The sequence below is a fragment of the Dama dama genome, chromosome 30 (genome assembly GCF_033118175.1).
Source record: "Dama dama isolate Ldn47 chromosome 30, ASM3311817v1, whole genome shotgun sequence".
In the NCBI taxonomy this organism is placed as follows: Eukaryota; Metazoa; Chordata; class Mammalia; order Artiodactyla; family Cervidae; genus Dama; species Dama dama.
Window position 1 is genome coordinate 75,229,524 of NC_083710.1, and position 19,841 is coordinate 75,249,364.

Genomic DNA, 19,841 nt, shown 5'->3' on the forward strand with positions numbered 1-19,841 from the left:
GGAAATAGAACTGCCATATGACCCAGCAATCCCACTTCTGGGCATACACACCAAGGAAACCAGATCTGAAAGAGACACATGCACCCCTATGTTCATCGCAGCACTGTTTATAATAACCAGGACATGGAAGCAACCTAGATGTCCTTCAGCAGACAAATGGATAAGGAAGCTGTGGTACATATACACCATGGAATATTACTCAGCCATTAAAAAGAATTCATTTGAATCAGTTCTAATGAGATGGATGAAACTGGAGCCCATTATACAGAGTGAAGTAAGCCAGAAAGATAAAGACCAATACAGTATACTAATGCATATATATGGAATTTAGAAAGATAGTAATGATAACCCTATATACAAAACAGAAAAAGAGACACAGATGTACAGTACAGACTTTTGGACTCTGTGGGAGAAGGCGAGGGTGGGATGTTTTGAGGGAACCGCATCGAAACATGCATATTATCAAGTGTGAAACAGATCACCAGCCCAGGTGGGATGCATGAGACAAGTGCTCGGGGCTGGTGCACTGGGAAGGCCCAGAGGGATCGGGTCGGGAGGGACGTGGGAGGAGGGATCAGGATGGGGAACACATGTAAATGCATGGTTGATTCATGTCAATGTATGGCAAAAACCACTACAATATTGTAAAGTAATTAGCCTCCAACTAATAAAAATAAATGGAAAAAAAAAGATTTTATACAGCCTACATATCATTTTGTCAGCTGTACTTAAACTAGTTTTGTTTCATATCAGAACATACTAAATAACATATATTATATAGAATAATATATATCATATGTTATACTAATCATATAATATAGTATATATAGTATACATAGTGTTTTATATACATATGTGTGTGTATATGAACATATTTATATATAAAGCACATATAAGAATATTTTATATAAAACACTGTTGTTTAATTGCTCAGTCAAGTCTGACTCTTTTGAGACCTGCATGGGATTTTCTGGACAAGAATACTAGTTCCTGGCCATGAGCAAAGCAGTCACTTTCTCAACAAGTATACTGGCTCCTCCGTAAGGAGAAAATATGACTCCAAACTTCAACACATTTAGAACCTGGACATTTTCATTGCTTACCTTTTGAGTTACTGACCACAAACAGGAGAATTGGTAGGAAACAATTCCACAAATACTTGCTGAACCCCACCAGGTGCCAAGCACCCTGTTATACTGCTAGGAACACAGCAAGGAAGGCCATACTCAGGCCTTCAGGCATCAAGGGGCACAGGACAGGCTGGGACAACAAGACCAATGGCAGAGATGCCAAACAAAAACCCTGGCGATGCCTGTTTTGCATCATGACCTTTCCCTGGACACTTAAAACACACTCTGCCTTTCTCCTAATGTGTTTTAAGTCAGTATCACTGTTTTCCATTAATTATCACTTAAGTTGTTATTCTAAAAATGAAGTGCTCTTAAATTTCTCTTAAAAATATTTTACAAGCATCTTTCCACAATCACTGTCTCTTCTTGATCACTGTCCTCTCTCCTACAACAGGAATGATTGTAGCTCCCACTTTTTGCTTTGTTCACAGTGTTTATCAGTTATTCAGTGGAATGTAGCTGATTAAAACCAACTCCTGAGAACCACTACAAAGCTAGCACAATCTTATGCAGGAAAACTCCCTTCTGTCCTGCAAATGCTAGACATAATCCAACAAGAAAAGCTACTCTGGCAGAGAAAGGAACCATGAAAGTGTGGCAGAGACTGCTGGCTGTCCTCAAAATCTGCTCTCATTCTTCCCAAACCCCAGATTTTAGCTGCAAGTGGCAGCCTGGAAGTAGGCCCTCGCTCTCCAGGCTCCCAAGCAGATAGGGGCAGCCACGTGATTAAATCCAGGTCAGTGGAGAGTGACAATGTCCAGAACCTTCCTCCGTCCCATGGCCTGAGCTTTGGAGGCTGCCAGCTTGGTCAAGGTCATACACAATGGAGTAACAAGGAAGAGTCCAGGACTTCCCTAATGATGCAGTAGATGAGAATCTGCCTGCCAGTGCAAGGGACACGAGTTTGATCCCTGGTCCAGGAGATTCTACATGCCACAGAGCAACTAAGCCCATGTGCCACAACTACCAAAGCCTGGGCACCTGGAGCCCATGCTCCACAACAAGAGAAGTCACTGCAATGAGAAGCGTGCTTGCCACAGCTAGAGAAAATCTGTGCAGCAATGAAGACCCAGCACAGATAAAATTAAAGTTTTGTTTAAAAAAAAGAAAGAGTCTGAGTCCCTAGCACCATGGAGGATGATTCCCACAAAAATAAATAAATAAATAAAAGCCTGCTGAAATCCTAAACTGTTACCTCAAAATATGACTTAAAAACAGTGTTGCTGCAGATGTAATCAATTAAGGTGAGACCACACTGGAGTAGGATAGGCCCCAAATCCAATATGATCAGTGTCCTTATAAGAAGAGAAAACCAGAGAGACACACACACTGGCAGAAAATGCCCATGTGATGATGGAGACAGAAGCTGGAGTGATGGCAGTTACAAGCCAAGGAAGATCAAGGTTTTCCTGCAACAACCTAAGCTAACAGAGGTGAGGAAGGAGTCCCTCTTGCAGGATTCAGAGGGATGATGACCCTGCTGACTCCTTGACTTCAGACTTCTAGGCTCCAGGACTGAGAAACAATCAATTTCTGGGGTTTTAAGCACCTGTTTGTGGTACTTGGTTACAGCAGCCCCAGGAAACCCATACAGAGCCTTATAAGGACACTTGCATGAGAGAAAAACAAACTATCTGTGTAAGCAGCTTTAACATGGGTAATTCTAGGACTCACAGGGAAACTGAGTCCAAGACAACATGGAGGGAAACTGAAATAAGCATCTGAGGATGTGTGAGAAAGAAAACAACATATAAACAGTAACCTATTACCCTAAAAATCATAAACACACTTCAAGTCCTTGACACCCAGAATACCATGTCCCTGAATCATAAATGTGATTGCAATCATCTACTGCAAAAGAACAACTGGATGCATGAGACAAGTGCTCAGGCCTGGTACATTAGGATGACCCAGAGGGATGGGATGGGAAGGGAGGTGGGAGGGGGGTTCAGGATGGGGAACACATGTAAATCCATGGCTGATTCATGTCAATGTTTGGCAAAAATCACTACAATATTGTAAAGTAATTAGCCTCCAACTAATAAAAATAAATGAAAAATAAAATAAAATAATAAAAATAAGAACAACTGGTAAAAACCAAACATGAAAACCTGCTTCTGTGCAGGAAAAGAAAGACATCATGATCCCTGCATCTCTTTCAAAGACCAGCTGGTGGGAGATGCCATCGACTTGTTCCCTCTTCCTCTCATCCAGGCTCACTGAGAACGTAACACTGGGCATGGCTCCTCCTACCTGCCCTGAGCCGGAGTCCAGCAGGAGACAGGGTGGACGGATGGTGGTCTGAGGACTCCTCTGCAGACTCTCAACCACCGCAGCCTGAGTTCTTTGTCCACACCACCTCTTCCGTAGTCAGCCAGATACCAGCTCTCACCTGTTCTGACACAGCTCATCCGTCTCCCAATGCTTTTCTCTCAAAACAATATAATTTCAGAATTCCACCCACTATTAACCACTGAAAATATTAATACAACTTTTCTTTTGCTGGTTTCTTCTCCAGCCCTCCCCAACACCACCAAACCTATCCCAACACCACTTCTTCCTGATCTCTTTACAGCACCTCTGAGTTTCCATCATGCTTAACACACCCAGAGACCCATCAGCACTTAAGTCCACACTCCCCAGGTGGCCTCTGCCTGGATGCCCTGAGTACTAACCCCACCTATCCTTCTGAGTCAACCTCAAATGCTAACCATCCATGGAACCACTCAGGACAATCCAGGCTGGCACTGCCCTCCCTACCTCTGAATCCCCAGAGAGATAGTAAGTCACACAGAGGGGAGACACTACATCATTCATGCACCTACAGTCACAACTCCAACTGAGACCAAGCTTTGCACAGAGTCAACCCCTCATGGGTAAGGCAAGGAACAGACTGCAGGGCTGGTTCAAATCAATAGAAACACTGACTGCATGACTACTATAGCCTTACACAGTCTGAGCTAACATGGTAACAAGCAAAATGTTTCACATGTATGTTATACATTTTGTCTAGACAGAAATTCCAATTTTAGCTTAAATGTGTTACCAAGACAAAAAAACAATGTTAAGTATGTGCACAGTAAAACAGAAATTTTCCACTTTCAAAAAAAGAAGAAGAAAGTAAAGAACAAGCATGCCCTAAGTAAGGAATTAGATCTACTGAGTGTTGTTCACAAATAATAGGTCTGAGTAGGGAAAGAGTCACAGTCTTCCAGGGGTTAAATGACACTCCTTTTAGCACATGACCAACTCATGAAGGTGCAGAAGTGCTGGCTGGATTCTTCTCCAGGACTCAAGCTAATGAAAAAGCTGAAATTAAATTTCTCTTAGACCCAGAACAGGTTCTGCAGGAAAGTATCAACATTAGAACTATAGCCAAAAAGTGTGAGTTCCCAGTGGCTGGAAATGGAAAATCTGCTTTATGAACAATATAACCTCAGAGACACATTTTATGGCATGTAAAATCACTGAAGACTTTCAGTGCTTCAGAGACAAGATATTTACAATCCTAGTGGAGTCATTCAATTCCAAGGCCTTCAGATCCCTTTTCTTATTAAAAAAAAAAAAAAAAAAAAAAGAGGGACTTCTTGGACCTATAAAATCATAGTAAAACCTTTTATTCTTTATATGAAAAAAGGAAATTGAAAAGCATTTATAAACAAGAAGACACAAAACTATGAAGACCACATGTAGGTCTGCCTGTGGGTATGGGCCACCACACCCCCTCCAAGCTGGGCAGGGGTGGTGGGTTTCCTTCCTAGGACTACCAGATATGACCCAAGAAGAAATCCTAGGAGATGACCATCCAGTCTACTGAGTCCCAGGCTGCGGGGGACAGTGGGGCAGCAGAGCTCAACCCCACACTGTATTCTAAACTCCTCATGTCCACCACACTTCCAGCCCATCCGTGGTCAAACCTTACCCAGCTCTAACCACCTGGTCAGTAAACTCAGCTGAACTTTTCTTCCACTCTTGCTGCCCTCTTCACCCTCTAATTGGACATTAACCCATCTAAGTGAGAGGCAGGTTGAGGAAGAAAATGAACATCCAATCATCATCTATTACCTGTTAGATAACAGCATAGGAACTAAATAACAGTTTAGGAACTATATAACAGGATAGGAACTAAATAACAGAAAAACAGGATAAGAACTAAAGAGCCTCTTGATGAAAGTGAAAGAGGAGAGTAAAAATGTTGGCTTAAAATTCAACAGTCAGAAAACTAAGATCATGGCATCTGGTCCCATCAGGTCATGGCAAATATTTGGGGAAACAATGGAAACAGTGACAGACTTTATTTTCTTGGGCTCCAAAATCACTGCAGATGGTGACTGCAGCCATGAAATTAAAAGACACTTGCTCCTTGGAAGAAAAGCTATGACCAACCTAGACAGCACATTAAAGAGCAGAGACACTACTTTGCCAACAAAGGTCCGTCTAGTCAAACCTATGGTTTTTCCAGTAGTCATGTATGGATGTGAGAGTTGGGCTATAGAGAAAGCTGAGTGCTGAAGAAATGATGCTTTTGAACTTTGGTGTTGGACAAGACTCTTGAGGGGCCCTTGGACTGCAAGGAGAACCAACCAGTCAATCCTAGAGGAAATCAGTCCTGAATATTCATTGGAAGGACTGATACTGAAGCTGAAACTCCAATACTTTGGCCACCTGATGTGAAGAACTGACTCATTTGAAAAGACCCTGATGCTGGGAAAGATTGAAGGCAGGAGGAGAAGGAGACGACAGAGGATGAGATGGTTGGATGGTATCACCGACTCAATGAACATGAGTTTGAGCAAGCTTCAGAAGTTGGTGATGGACAGGGAAGCCTGGCGTGCTGCAGTCCATGGAGTTGCAAAGAGTCAGACACAACTAAGCAACTGAACTGAACTGAACAGGATAGGAAGCTGAATTGGGCCAAGGATAGTCAGTGAAGTAGGTCTTATAGCAAACATTTAGATATTTCTAAGCATTTCAGAATTCAAAACCAAGTTCATGCTCTCCTCTACAAGTTTGGTTCTCCTCTAGTATTCATTATTTGAGTGAATCCAGGTGATCTTTTAGCCCCCAAATGTGAAGCAGCCTGAGATCCACCTTTCCTACCCTCAATACCCAACTCAAGATGTGCCCCGAGTATCTCTCAAAGCTGGCCAAGTCTCTCTATTTCACCCTAAACCTAACCACATCATCTCATCCCTGGGCCACATATGGCATTAACCTCCTGACACATCATCTCCCCGCCTCTGCTCAGGGTTCTCACCCCACCTCCCTGCCCCATTCCCAGGTTGCAGCCAGGCTGACCTCTGAGATGATAAAAACATTGATGCCAACTGTAGAGTCCAGTACAGCCCACTGCTCAGGCCTCCAGCTCTCTACTCTGCAGCCTCAGACATTCTTGGTTCCTCAAAAGCACAGATCCCCATCTTGTGCACTAAAAACCTGTGTTGCATCACACCCCCAGGAAAGTGAGAAGCATCAGCCTCCCACCTCCCCCAGCCCGACACAGAATTCTCTGGGTAACTTCTTCAGCCTTACCAGGAGGCATCACTTTAAAATCTACACCAGTGACTTTGCCAAAGCACCTCATGGCACCTCAGAACTTTGCTTCCAAGGACTAATGACACACAAACACAAGTCCACAGTGAATTTCACTATTTGATTCTTTATTAATCATGCACTTGATGAGACATAAATTCCAAGAAGGAAGGAATTCTCTCCTGCCATTGTACACACAGATCTAGCCTCTGCCAGGCTTCAGGTAGACATTCAGTTACTTTGTGGAGTAAGGGACTGGATGAATAAATTCAAATTTGAACCCAAAAGTGTAGCCGAAAACAAGAAAGGTTTTTCTTCTCAACCAATTTTAGTCATAACAAGATCTATCAATCCTATTGTTTTTTATATTTGTTAAAGTACATTTTTGCTTTGTTTGCTTTCTTCTACAACTAAGGCAATATTTCCCAAATGTGGCCTATTTTCAGGTACACAGGGACATTTACTAAAGATATTGATATTTTGGGCTCCAGCGAAAATCACTTTTCAGTTCAGTTCAGTTCAGTATGAAAGGGGAAATTAACAATAACATAATAATAGTCGGAGACTTTAATACCCCACTCACATCTATGGATAGATCAACTAAACAGAAAATTAACAAGGAAATACAAAGTTTAAATGACACAATGGACCAGCTAGACCTAACTGATATCTATAGGACATTTCACCCCAAAACAATCAATTTCACCTTTTTCTCAAGTACACACAGAACCTTCTCCAGAATAGATCACATCCTGGGCCATAAATCTAGCCTTGGTAAATTCAAAAAAACTGAAATCATTCCAGTCATCTTTTCTGACCACAATGCAGTAAGATTAGATCTCAATTACAGAGAAAAACCCATTAAAAATTCCAACATATGGAGGCTAAATAACATACTTCTGAATAACCAACAAATCATAGAAGAAATAAAAAAAAGAAATCAAAATATGCATAGAAATGAATGAAAATGAAAGCAAAACAACCTAAAACGTATGGGACACTCTGAAAGCAGTGCTAAGTGGAAGGTTCATAGCAATACAGGCTTACCTCAAGAAACAAGAAAAAAGTCAAATAAATAACCCAACTCTACAACTAAAGCAACTAGAGAAGGAAGAAATGAAGAACCCCAGGGTTAGTAGAAGGAAAGAAATGTTAAAACTTAGGGCAGAAATAAATGCAAAAAGAAACAAAGAGACCATAGCAAAAATCAACAAAGCTAAAAGCTGGTATTTTGAGAAGATAAATAAAACTGACAAACCGTTAGCCAGACTCATCAAGAAACAAAGGGAGAAGAATCAAATCAACAAAAGTAGAAATGAAAATGGAGAGATCATGACAACACAGAAATACAAAGAATCATAAGAGACTACTACCAGCAGCTATATGGCAATAAAATGGACAACTTGAAAGAAATGGACAAATTCTTAGAAAAGTATAACTTTCCAAAACTGAACCAGGAAGAAATAGAAGATCTTAACAGACCCATCACAAGCATGGAAATTGAAAGTGTAATCAGAAATCTTCCAGCAAACAAAAGCCCGGGACCAGATGGCTTCAGAGCTGAATTCTACCAAAAATTTAGAGAAGAGCTAACACCTATGTTACTCAAACACTTCCAGAAAATTGCAGAAGAAGGTAAACTTCCAAACTCATTCTATGAGACCATCATCACCCTAATACCAAAACCAGACAAAGATGCCACAAAAAAAGAGAAAACTACAGGCCAATACATGAGATGAACATAGATGCAAGGATTCTTTAATACCTGCAAATCAATCAAAAATATACAAGCAACACCACATTAACAAACTGAAAGATAAAAACCATATGATTATCTCAATAGATGCAGGAAAAGCCTTTGACAAAATTCAACATCCATTTATGATAAAAACTCTCCAGAAAGCAGGAATAGAAGGAACATACCTCAACATAATAAAAGCTATATATGACAAACCCACAGCAAACATTATCCTCAATGATGAAAAATTGAAAGCATTTCCCCTAAAGTCAGGAATAAGGCAAGTGTGCCCACTCTCACCACTACTATTCAACATAGTTTTGGAAGTTTTGGCCACAACAATCAGAGCAGAAAAAGAAATAAAAGGAATCCATATAGAAAAAGAAGAAGTAAAATTCTCACTGTTTGTAGATGACATGATCCTCTACATGGAAAACCCTAAAGACTCTACCAGAAAATTACTAGAGCTAATCAATGAATATAGTAAAGTTGCAGGATATAAAATTAACACATAGAAATTCGTTGCATTCCTATACACTAACAATGAGAAAACAGAAAGAGAAATTAAGGAAACAATACCATTCACCATTGCAACAAAAAGAATAAAATACTTAGGAATATATCTACCTAAAGAAACAAAAGACCTATACATAGAAAACTATAAAACACTGATGAAAGAAATCAAAGAGGACACAAATAAATGGAGAAATATACCATGTTCATGGATTGGAAGAATCAATATTGTACAAGTGAGTATACGACCCAAAGCAATCTATAGATTCAATGCAATCCCTATCAAGCTACCAACGGTATTTTTCACAGAAATAGAACAAATAATTTCACAATTTGTATGGAAATACAAAAAACCTCGAATAGCCAAAGCAATCTTGAGAAAGAAGAATGGAACTGGAGGAATCAACCTGCCTGACTTCAGACTATACTACAAAGCCACAGTCATCAAGATAGTATGGTACTAGCACAAAGACAGAAATATAGATCAATGGAACAAAATAGAAATCCCAGAGACAAATCCACAGAGTCAGACACGACTGAGCAACTGAACTGAACTAAACTGAACTGATGGACACCTTATCTTTGAGAAAAGAGGCAAGAATATACAATGGAGAAAAGATAACCTCTTTAACAAGTTGTGCTGGGAAAACTGGTCAACCACTTGTAAAAACCACTACAATATAAAAAAAAAATAAAATAAAAAACAGAATGAAACTAGAACACTTTCTAACACCATACACAAAAATAAACTCAAAATGGATTAAAGATCTAAATGTAAGACTAGAAACTATAAAACTCCTAGAGGAGAACATAGGCAAAATACTCTCCGACATAAATCACAGCAAGATCCTCTATGACCCACCTCCCAGAATATTGGAAATAAAAGCAAAAATAAATAAATGGTACCTAACTAAACTTAAAAGTTTTTTCACAGCGAAGGAAACTATAAGAAAGGTGAGAAGACAGCCCTCAGAATGGGAGAGAATAATAACAAATGAAGCAACAGACAAAGGATTAATCTCAAAAATATACAAGCAACTCCTACAGCTCAATTCCAGAAAAATAAATGACCCAATCAAAAAATGGGTCAAAGAACTAAACAGACATTTCTCCAAAGAAGACATACAGATGGCTAACAAACACATGAAAAGATGCTCAACATCACTCATTATCAGAGAAATGCAAACCAAAACCACAATGAGATACCATTTCATTCCAGTCAGAATGGCTGCTATCCAAGTCTACAAGCAATAAATGCTGGAGAGGGTGTGGAGAAAAGGGAACCCTTTTACACTGTTGGTGGGAATACAAACTAGTACAGCCACTATGGAGAATAGTGTGGAGATTCTTTAAAAAACTGGAAATAGAACTGCCATATGACCCAGCAATCCCCCTGCTGGGCATACACACTGAGGAAACCAGATCTGAAAAAGACATATGTACCCCAATGTTCATTGCAGCACTGCTTATAATAGCCAGGACATGGAAGCAACCTAGATGCCCACCAGAAGATGAATGGATAAGAAAGCTGTGGTACATATACACCATGGAAATTTACTCAGCCATTAAAAAGAATACATTTGAATCAGTTCTAATTAGGTGGATGAAACTGGAACCCATTATACAGAGTGAAGTAAGCCAGAAGGAAAAACACCAATACAGTATACTAACGCATATATATGGAATTTAGAAAGATGGTAACGATAACCCTATATGCAGGACAGAAAAAGAGACACAGATATATAGAACAGACATTTGGGCTCTGTGGGAGAAGGCGAGGGTGGGGTGATCTGAGAGAATAGCATTGAAACATGTATGTTATCAATTGTGAAACAGATCGCCAGTCCAGGTTTGATGCATGAGACAAGTACTCAGAGCTGGTGCACCTGGATGACCTAGAGGGATGGGGTGGGGAGAGAGGTGGGAGGGGGGGGGGGTTCAGGATGGGGAACACATGTAAATCCATGGTTGATTCATATCAATGTGTGGCAAAAGCCACTACAATATTGTGATTAGCCTCCAACTAATATACATAAATGAAAAAGATAAATAAATAAAGTCAGCCACTCTTTCCACTGTCTTCCCATCTATTTGCCATGAAGTGATGGGACCGGATGTCATGATCTTAGTTTTCTGAATGTTGAGCATTAAGCCAACTTTTTCACTCTCTTCTTTCACTTGCATCAAGAGGCTCTTTAGTTCTTCTTCACTTTCTGCCATAAGGGTGGTGTCATCTGCACATCTGAGGTTATTGAAATTTTGCCCAGCAATATTGATTCCTGTTTGTGCTTCATCCAGCCCAGCATTTCTCATGATGTAGTCTGCATATAAGTTAAATAGGCACAGTGACAATATACAGCCTTGATGTACTCCTTTTCCTATTGGGAACTAGTCTGCTGTTCCATGTCCAGTTCTAACTATTGCTTCCTGACCTGCATACAGGCTTCTCAAGAGGTAGGTCAGGTAGTCTGATATTCCCATCTCTTGAATAATTTTCCACAGTTTATTGTAATCCACACAGTTGAAGGCTTTGGCATAGTCAATAAAACAGAAATAGATGTTTTTCTGGAACTCTCTTGCTTTTTTGATCGTCCATCAAATGTTGGGAGTTTGATCTCTGGTTCCTCTGCCTTTTCTAAAACCAGCTTGAACATCTGGAAGTTCATGATTCACATATTGCTGAAGCCTGGCTTGGAGAATTTTGACCATTACTTTACTAGCGTGTGAGATGAGTACAATGGTGCAGTAGTTTGACTATTCTTTTGGATTGTCTTTCTTTGGGATTGAAATGAAAACTGACCTTTTCCAATCCTGTGGCCACGGCTGAGTTTTCCAAATTTACTGACATATAGAGTGCAGCACTTTCACAGTATCATCTCTTACGATTTGAATAGCTCAACTGGAATTCCATCACCTCCACTAGCTTTGTTCATAGTGATACCTCCTAAGGCCCACTTGACTTCACATTCCAGGATATCTGGCTCTAGGTGAGTGATCACACCATCATGATTATCTGGGTCATGAAGATCTTTTTTGTATAGTTCTTCTGTGTATTTTTGCCACCTCGTTTAATATCCTCTGTCTCTGTTAGATCCATACCACTTCTGTCCTATGTTGAGCCCATCTTTGCATGAAATGTTCCCTTGGTATCTCTAATTTTCTTGAAGAGATCTCTGGTCTTTCCTATTATATTGTTTTCCTCTATTTCTTTGCATTGATCGCTGAGGAAGGCTTTCTTATTTTCCTTGCTATTCTTAGGAACTCTGCATTCAAATGGGTATGTCTTTCCTTTTCTCCTTTGATTTTTGCTTCTCTTCTTTTCACAGCTATTTTTAAGTCCTCCTCAGACAGCCATTTTGCTTTTTTGCAATTCTTTTTCTTGGGGATGGTCTTGATCCCTGTCTCCTGTACAATGTCATGAAACTCTGTCCATAGTTCTGACAGAATGTGGTGCACTGGAGAATGGAATGGCAAACCACTTTAGTATTCTTGCCTTGAGAACCCCATGAACAGTATGAAAAGGCAAAAAGATAGGACACAGAAAGATGAACTCCCCAGGTCGGTAAGTGCCCAATTTCTTACTGGAGATCAGTGGAGAAATAACTAAAGAAAGAATGAATGGATGGAGCCAAAGCAAAAACAACACCCGGTTGTGGATATGACTGGTGATACAAGCAAGGTCCGATGCTGTAAAGGGCAATATTGCATAGGAACCTGGAATGTTAGGTCCATGAATCAAGGCAAATTGGAAGTGGTCAAACAGGAGATGGCAAGAGTGAATGTCAACATTCTAGGAATCAGCGAACTAAGATGGACTGGAATGAGTGAATTTAACTCAGATGACCATTATATCTACTACTGTGGACAGGAATCCCTTGGAAGAAATGGAGTAGCCATGATGGTCAACAAAAGAGTCCAAAATGCAGTACTTGGATGCAATCTCAAAAATGACAGAATGATCTCTGTTTGTTTCCAAGGCAAACCATTCAATATCATAGGTAATTCAAGCCTATGCCCCAATGAGTAATGCTGAAGAAGCTGAAGTTGAATGGTTCTATGAAGACCTACAAGACCTTTTAGAACTAACACCCAAAAAAGATGTACTTTTCATTATAGGGGACTGGAATGCAAAAGTAGGAATCAAGAAACACCTGGAGTAACAGGCAAATTTGGCCTTGGAGTACGGAATGAAGCAGGGCAAAGGCTAATAGAGTTTTGCCAAGAGAACACACTGGTCATAGCAAACACCCTTTTCCAACAACACAAGAGAAGACTCTACACATGGACATCACCAGATGGTCAGCACCAAACTCAGATTTATTACATTCTTTGCAGCCAAAGATGGAGAAGCTCTATACAGTCAGCAAAAACAAGACTGGGAGCTGACTGTGGCTCAGATCATGTACTCCTTATTGCCAATTTCAGACTTAAATTGAAGAAAGTGGGGAAAATCACTAGACCATTTAAATCACATTTGATTCTGCCCAAATCAAAAGTGCTTCCTTCATCAGAACACAAAGCAGCTTGACAAAGAAAGCAGCTTGTCAGCCCCAGAAAAGTCAAAGTATTCCCCAGGTAATAATTTTAATATTATTGTACACATCTACATGGGGAGAAATTTCAAGCCTCAGACAGTTTAACTGAATTTTGGTGGGAAAGAAATAAAAAATCCAGGTGAATCAGAAACTCCAAAGTATGATCATGTACGTTTAAAGACCCTGATGCTGAGTAAGATCAATGCAGGAGAAGAAGGGGACAACAGAGGATGAGATGGTTGAATGGCATCACCAACTCAATGGACATGAGTTTGAGTAGGCTTTGGGAGTTCATGATGGATAGTGAGGCCTGCCGTGCTGCGGATGGGGTTGCAAAGAGTCGGAGATGACTGAGCAACTGAATTGAACTGAACTAAACTAGGTGATTCTGATGAACTAGACAACTAAATATTTTAAAGGGTTGTAGAAACTATATGGGCTGAAGAAGCATCTAATATCTAAATGAAAGTCTTACACCAATTACTTCAACCTACCAGGAAGCAAGGGCTTCCCTGGTGACTCAGAGGGTAAAGCATCTGCCTGCAATGCAGGAGACCTGGGTTTGATCCCTGGGTCAGGAAGATCCCCTGAGAAGGAAATGGCAACCCACTCCAGTACTCTTGCCTGGAAAACCTCATGGATGGAGAAGCCTGGTAGGCCACAGTCCATGGGGTTGCAAAGAGTCGGACACAACTGAGCAACTTCACTTCACCAGGAAGCAGTTTCCCACGATAAAACCTACTCTTCTCACCACTCTTATTCTCAGCCATTGGTCCCATCTTCACTGAAAATAGCTACTGCTGACAGATCTCTAAATTCCTAGACTAACTTCCTGCCAGACATCTTGTATACACAAGGGAAATTTTAGGTTTTCTGCCCAGATCACAAGTGCTTCCTTCATCACAACGTGAAGCAGCCTGACAAAGAAAATTTGTCAGCCCCAGAAAATCCAATGTTCTCCCCAGGTCATAATTTTAATATTACTGCACACATCTACATGGGAAGACATGTCAAGCCTTGCACAGTTCAATTGCACTTTGGTGGGAAAGGAATAAAAAAACCCTACCCAAATATTTGAGTACAATTCCCTGAAAACCTTCTGCAGGACCCCTTTCATGTCACAGTTCTCAGTGTATCACATAATCTAACAAAGAATCAGAATTATTACTTTTTCCACTACAACCATACTTAATAGTTAGGCATTTGCAAGAGCCCAGACATGATGAAGCTGGAAGTTTTCTTCAGTTAAATACTTTCTGAGCATCTGCTATTTGAGAGGACTACAAAGATGAAAGAGGCACTGTATCTGCCCTTTAGGTAAGTCCGGAGCTTAGGGAGAGAAAGAAATCCATTTACACCTAGCTTAATGAGGACAAAGTCACGTCCAAGAGCTCAAAGGAGGAGATAGGGATTCAAGAGGGTGTGATGGTTACTTTTATGTTAATTTAGGTAAACCACAGTCTCCAGACACTTGTTCAAATACGTATTACAGTGAAAGTATTTTTCAGATGAGATGGACACTTAAATAAGTAGACTCTCAGTAAAGCATAGAGCAGATTATCCTCAATAATGTAGGTGGGTCACAGCCAATCAGTTAAAGGCCTTAAGAAAAATTTGACTAATATCAACAATAATAAAACCACAGCTGCACAACACACACATGAAGCTTCCATCTGGGACAAATTACCATGTCACTCATTACATCACTACAGTCCAAGGATATTCCTGAATGTCTTATTTCAAGACATGAAAGCTATGAAAAAGAAATTTTGTAAGCTGCATGGACCATCCCTTATCAGTGTTGCTAGAAGTCCCATAAGAATGATAAACTCAGGGAATCAGAAATGACCCAGTATGACTGATCTGTTTGATGGGTAATAGTTTTTTTATAGTATAGAAACCTCATCACACACATACAAATCTCATTTGAGTCAGCACAGGAGATGCAGTCTGCTTCCTTCCTTCTCTTGCTTTTAGTCACTTTAATTGCCCTGCAGGCATCGCTGCACTTAGAGCCTGTGCCACTGCTATTGATATTATTGCCCCTAAATGAGCAGGGATCCTACGTTCTTTGTGATGCATTCTACCTAAGACGAGACAGGAATAAGTAAGACAGTTTGAAATGACTGGCAGATTTGACACTCAGAGAGGTAAATCTCGCCTAACTGGAACACAGTGACACCACAAAAAAGGAGGCAATTTACAAAGAATCCACCTGCAATGGAAAAAATTTATTTGTCCCCAAACCTTGATTCTTTGGATGCTGACAATGGCCTCTGACATCTTCTCGACAGCCATGGGGAAGTACAAGGTACTCGAAAACCGCAGAGCCTCAAACAGTGTCACCACTACAAACACTTGGCTGGCTGTGATCTGGTTGTCAAGGAGATCATTGGTGATGAAGGTGACAAAAATCATAATTTTGCTGACAGCGAAAAATGATGCTAAATTCATTCCTCTAAGGTAGGAACTTTTCAGAATCTTGGAAATTTCCTTCCTAGAAAGGACAGTAGGAAAAAGCATTTTCAAGAACCATTGACATCCAACACATGAATTCAAGTGCCCTTTGTGAGTGGCCCCTTTTTAGGGAGTGGACACAGATTAAGGTAAACCATCAATCATGTCATGGAGACACTGAGTGCACAACTGGGACTCTACTCCGAACCAAGGACTATGCACTTTATCACCACTTCACTTTTCCAACTAAATGAAGCCTTAATGTCATACTTCTAAAAAACTGGGCTCAATCTGACAGGATTTGAACATACACTCAACAAACATTCACAACTACATGTCCTGTGCTGGGCTCCTCATTGATGACAGAAAAAAATGCCCACCCCCACGAGGACCTCATGAACTTGGAGAGGAAAAGAATAATAAACCCCGGGACTTCCCTGATGGTCCCGTGGATAAGAATCGGCCTCCCAATGCAGCGGACATGGGCTCAATCTCTGGTCTAGAAGATTCCACATGCTGCAGAGCAGCTAAGCCTGTGCGCCACAACTACTGAGACCAAGTTCTAGAGCCCGTGCTCTACTGCAGCTACTGAAGCCTGTGCACCCAGAGCCTGTGCTTCAGAACTAGAGAAACCACCCCAATGAGAAGCCCAAGTACAGCAATGAAAAAGTAGCCCCCGCCCACCACAACTAAAGAAATCCTGTGCGCAACAATGAAGACCCAGCACAACCAAAAATAAGTGAATAAAGAAATAAAAAAGATGTAGTATGATGTGTGTGTACATTTTTAAAAAAGAATAAACACAAAATTTGTGAGACACCAAGACATTAGACAAAGGCAGCCAGCACATCCCCACAGGAGCACAGAGCAGAGTCATGTAACTCAAAGCAGTAGAGATGGGACAAGTCACACACATGTGGACCCTGAGAAGATGAGCAGGAGTCAGTTAGGACTGGCAGAGACCAGAGAAGAAGGAAGATGAGAGTGTATTTCCAGCAGAGGGCAGGGCCCCCCCAAAGATGCAAAGTGAGAGGTGACAGGGTACTGCCAGGGAATTCTAAGTACCCGTGCTCGAGTATAAACACTCATCAGATATTTAAATGAAACATTTTTTAAAATCTACAAACATAAAGCAAAGACAAAGGAATAGTATTTCCATGGCTCTGTTTGGAATGAGTAATACTGATTTATAATGTTTGGCCTAATACAGGTATACTCAATCTATAATCTCCCCATTTATGCTATATTATAAGCTATACATATTAGCTATAATATAGCTATATATAATATATTAGCTATACATATATTATAGCTTTAGTTTAAATATTATCTCAAACACTAATATCTTAGAGTCATTACTTATTTGGAATTTGCAGAATTAAAAGTATTTGGAATTTCATTTCTGTATAAGTAAGAATCATATGTATTTCAAGAAGATGGTAAATGGAAGAGCAGCTTAAAATGACATCTCTACTATCTCCCTTAACCCTCCTGCCACATATGGGGGGATGGAGGGGTTGTATTTAAATTTACCTGAATGTGAAAACTTGGTAAGACTTCTAAACCATTTAGTAAAAATAGGAAATAAAACAGTACAAACATACACCGTGATATATTAAAAAAAAAAAAAAAAAAAAAAACTTACCTTCTCAATCTGGAAATAAGGTCTATAAATGACTTCTCCCAAGCATTCATTTTTATTGTTTTGATGCCACTTATAACTTCACTCATGGTACTGATCCTGTCATCTGTGAGAGCTGCGGTCTTATTCCTGAGGGGACAGACATGAGAGATGAGCCTTAGTGATCACAGCCCAACTTTCTGTGGCAGCAACAGTGGACACAGGGAGGGACCGGGGATCAAATTATTTTCTACAGCTCTTTTGAGCTGACCACACAGGCAAGTCCTACTCAAAGTACAGATTGAGAAAAACTTAAATTAGGAAGTCAACCATTCAGTCCAATTCAAGAAGCAACTTGGAGAACTTGCCATATCAGCTAAGGAAGACCTGAAATGAGTCAGATACAAACCATCTTCCCAAGGAGGTTGTGCTTGGGTAGAGAAGGCAGAAAGGGATGTAACAGGAAGACAATGTCTATGATGTAAAAAAAATAGGAGCTGAATTAAAATTAAAATTAAATTATTATTAATTAAAAAATTAAATTAAAATTCTGGGGAGCTGAAAAGATGGGGCTGTTAATTCCACTGGGAAAAGAGAGCAAGAAAATCTTTAGAGATCTGGTAGCATTGGAACAGAGCCTTGAAAGATAAGGAACATCTCTCCATACCAAAGACAGGGAAGGAAATTCTAAATAGATGAAAATACCACACATAAAGTCACCAGAAAAGGAAAAAAAAAAAAAACAAAAAACCTCAAAGAAAAAGTATTTCAATCAGCACACCATCTCAATCACCTGAAAACCTGGACAATGACCCACCTCCAACCTTCTGGGACCTGCTTCAGGTCTATCTCATCACCATTAGGCCCTTCACCACCAGCCACAGTTCTATCACATATGCTGCTGGGAGTGTGGGGCTTTATAAAGACATAATTAAGGTCAACCTTGCCCTTGGGGTGCCTATAACTTAATACAAACGTTGAAATAAAACAAGACATAAATACACCACCTGAAAGTGGCTCTAAAACAAGCTTAACAAAAATAAATGCAGCTAGAAATGGGCCTGTAAAATTATTACTCTTTTTAATAATGTTTAAATAACTTGGATATTGGTAAATTCTTCTTAAGGACTCTCTAAGTACTGAAGTACAGTGTCAGGAGGAGCCAGTGAATGCCATCACGTTTTCTGTTTAAAGATCAGCCTTCAGCTTAAGGCTGGAGCCTCCACTGGCTAAGCCTGAAGGCTCTACAACCCATGCAATGAAGAGACTAGAGAAGGCATTGGTTTTGTTTTTGAACAGAAGGGTCGACTTCATTGGCAGACTGTGGACATTACCAAGCACATATCACCTATTTTTTAAACCAGTGTTTCTCTTACCGGAGTGATGAAAAGAACTTTCCAAAGCAGCTTTGCAAAAGCAGAAGAATAATGAGAACCGCCATCCCAGCAAGACACGACATTCCTATTTCCATCCAGAGTAGGGCAGTCACTGTAATAGCCTGCAGGGGCCCCACCCACAGATAGTGCAGGAACATCATTACCTTAAAAGAGAAAGACGTAAAAGGAAAAAAATAAAATAAAATAAAATAAAACATACAGGAGGATGTACATAGGTTATACGCAAATATTACATCACTTTATATAAGGGATTTGAACATTTGTGGATTTTGGTACCTATAGGGGTCCCCAAAGCACTCCCCCTTGGATACCAAACGATGATTATGTAATACAAAGTTTGCTGATTCAGCCATTTTTGAGTATACAGTTCAATGGCATTTAACACATTCACATTATGTGCAACCTCCACCACCATTAATCTCTGTAACTCTCAACATCTCATTTCACTCAGCATAATATCTTCAAGACTGATCTACATTATAGATGGTCTGATTTTCGTGTCTTATTAAGGTTAAATAAAATTCTATTGTGTATAAGTAAAAAAAAAAAAAGAGAGAGAGAAAGACAAAGCCTTCTTAGAACTGTATACAATCAAAATCAGTAAATACACAGCGTAGAAACAATCCGCTCTGAAAGAACAGATAGGAACCTAAACAAGGATATCTCAGTGGGTTTTAAACCTGCTAAAGCAGAAACCTGTATCCACCCCAGATGATGCTGTTCCTGGCAGCACAGGGCTAGCTTCAGGGACATCCAGGGAGAACCCGACCAGCAGCACTGAAGGAAGATGTTGATTTTGTCTACACCACAGATGAGCTCAGGGCATCCCCAACCTCTCACTGCACTCTATATTCTGCCCCCATCTCACTCTAGCACCCAAGAAAACCTTATATTATGGTAAGTACCACACTCTCCAGT

General features: G+C 40.2%; 1 protein-coding gene across 10 annotated transcripts in view; it reads right to left on the reverse strand.

Moving 5' to 3' along the window:
- Positions 1-19,841, reverse strand: part of LOC133049410 (ATP-binding cassette sub-family C member 4-like) — a 154,356-nt gene that overhangs the window by 110,910 nt on the left and 23,605 nt on the right. For all 10 annotated transcript variants that reach the window (XR_009691310.1, XR_009691311.1, XM_061133396.1 and 7 more), the window contains 3 exons: positions 18,903-19,066; positions 17,551-17,676; positions 15,696-15,945 (listed from right to left, as the gene is read on the reverse strand). Coding sequence is in view for 8 of the 10 variants with exons in the window: in XM_061133396.1 (XP_060989379.1) it covers positions 15,696-15,945; positions 17,551-17,676; positions 18,903-19,066 (540 nt within the window). In the remaining 2 variants the exon portion in view is untranslated. The remainder of the gene's footprint in view (positions 1-15,695; positions 15,946-17,550; positions 17,677-18,902; positions 19,067-19,841) is intronic.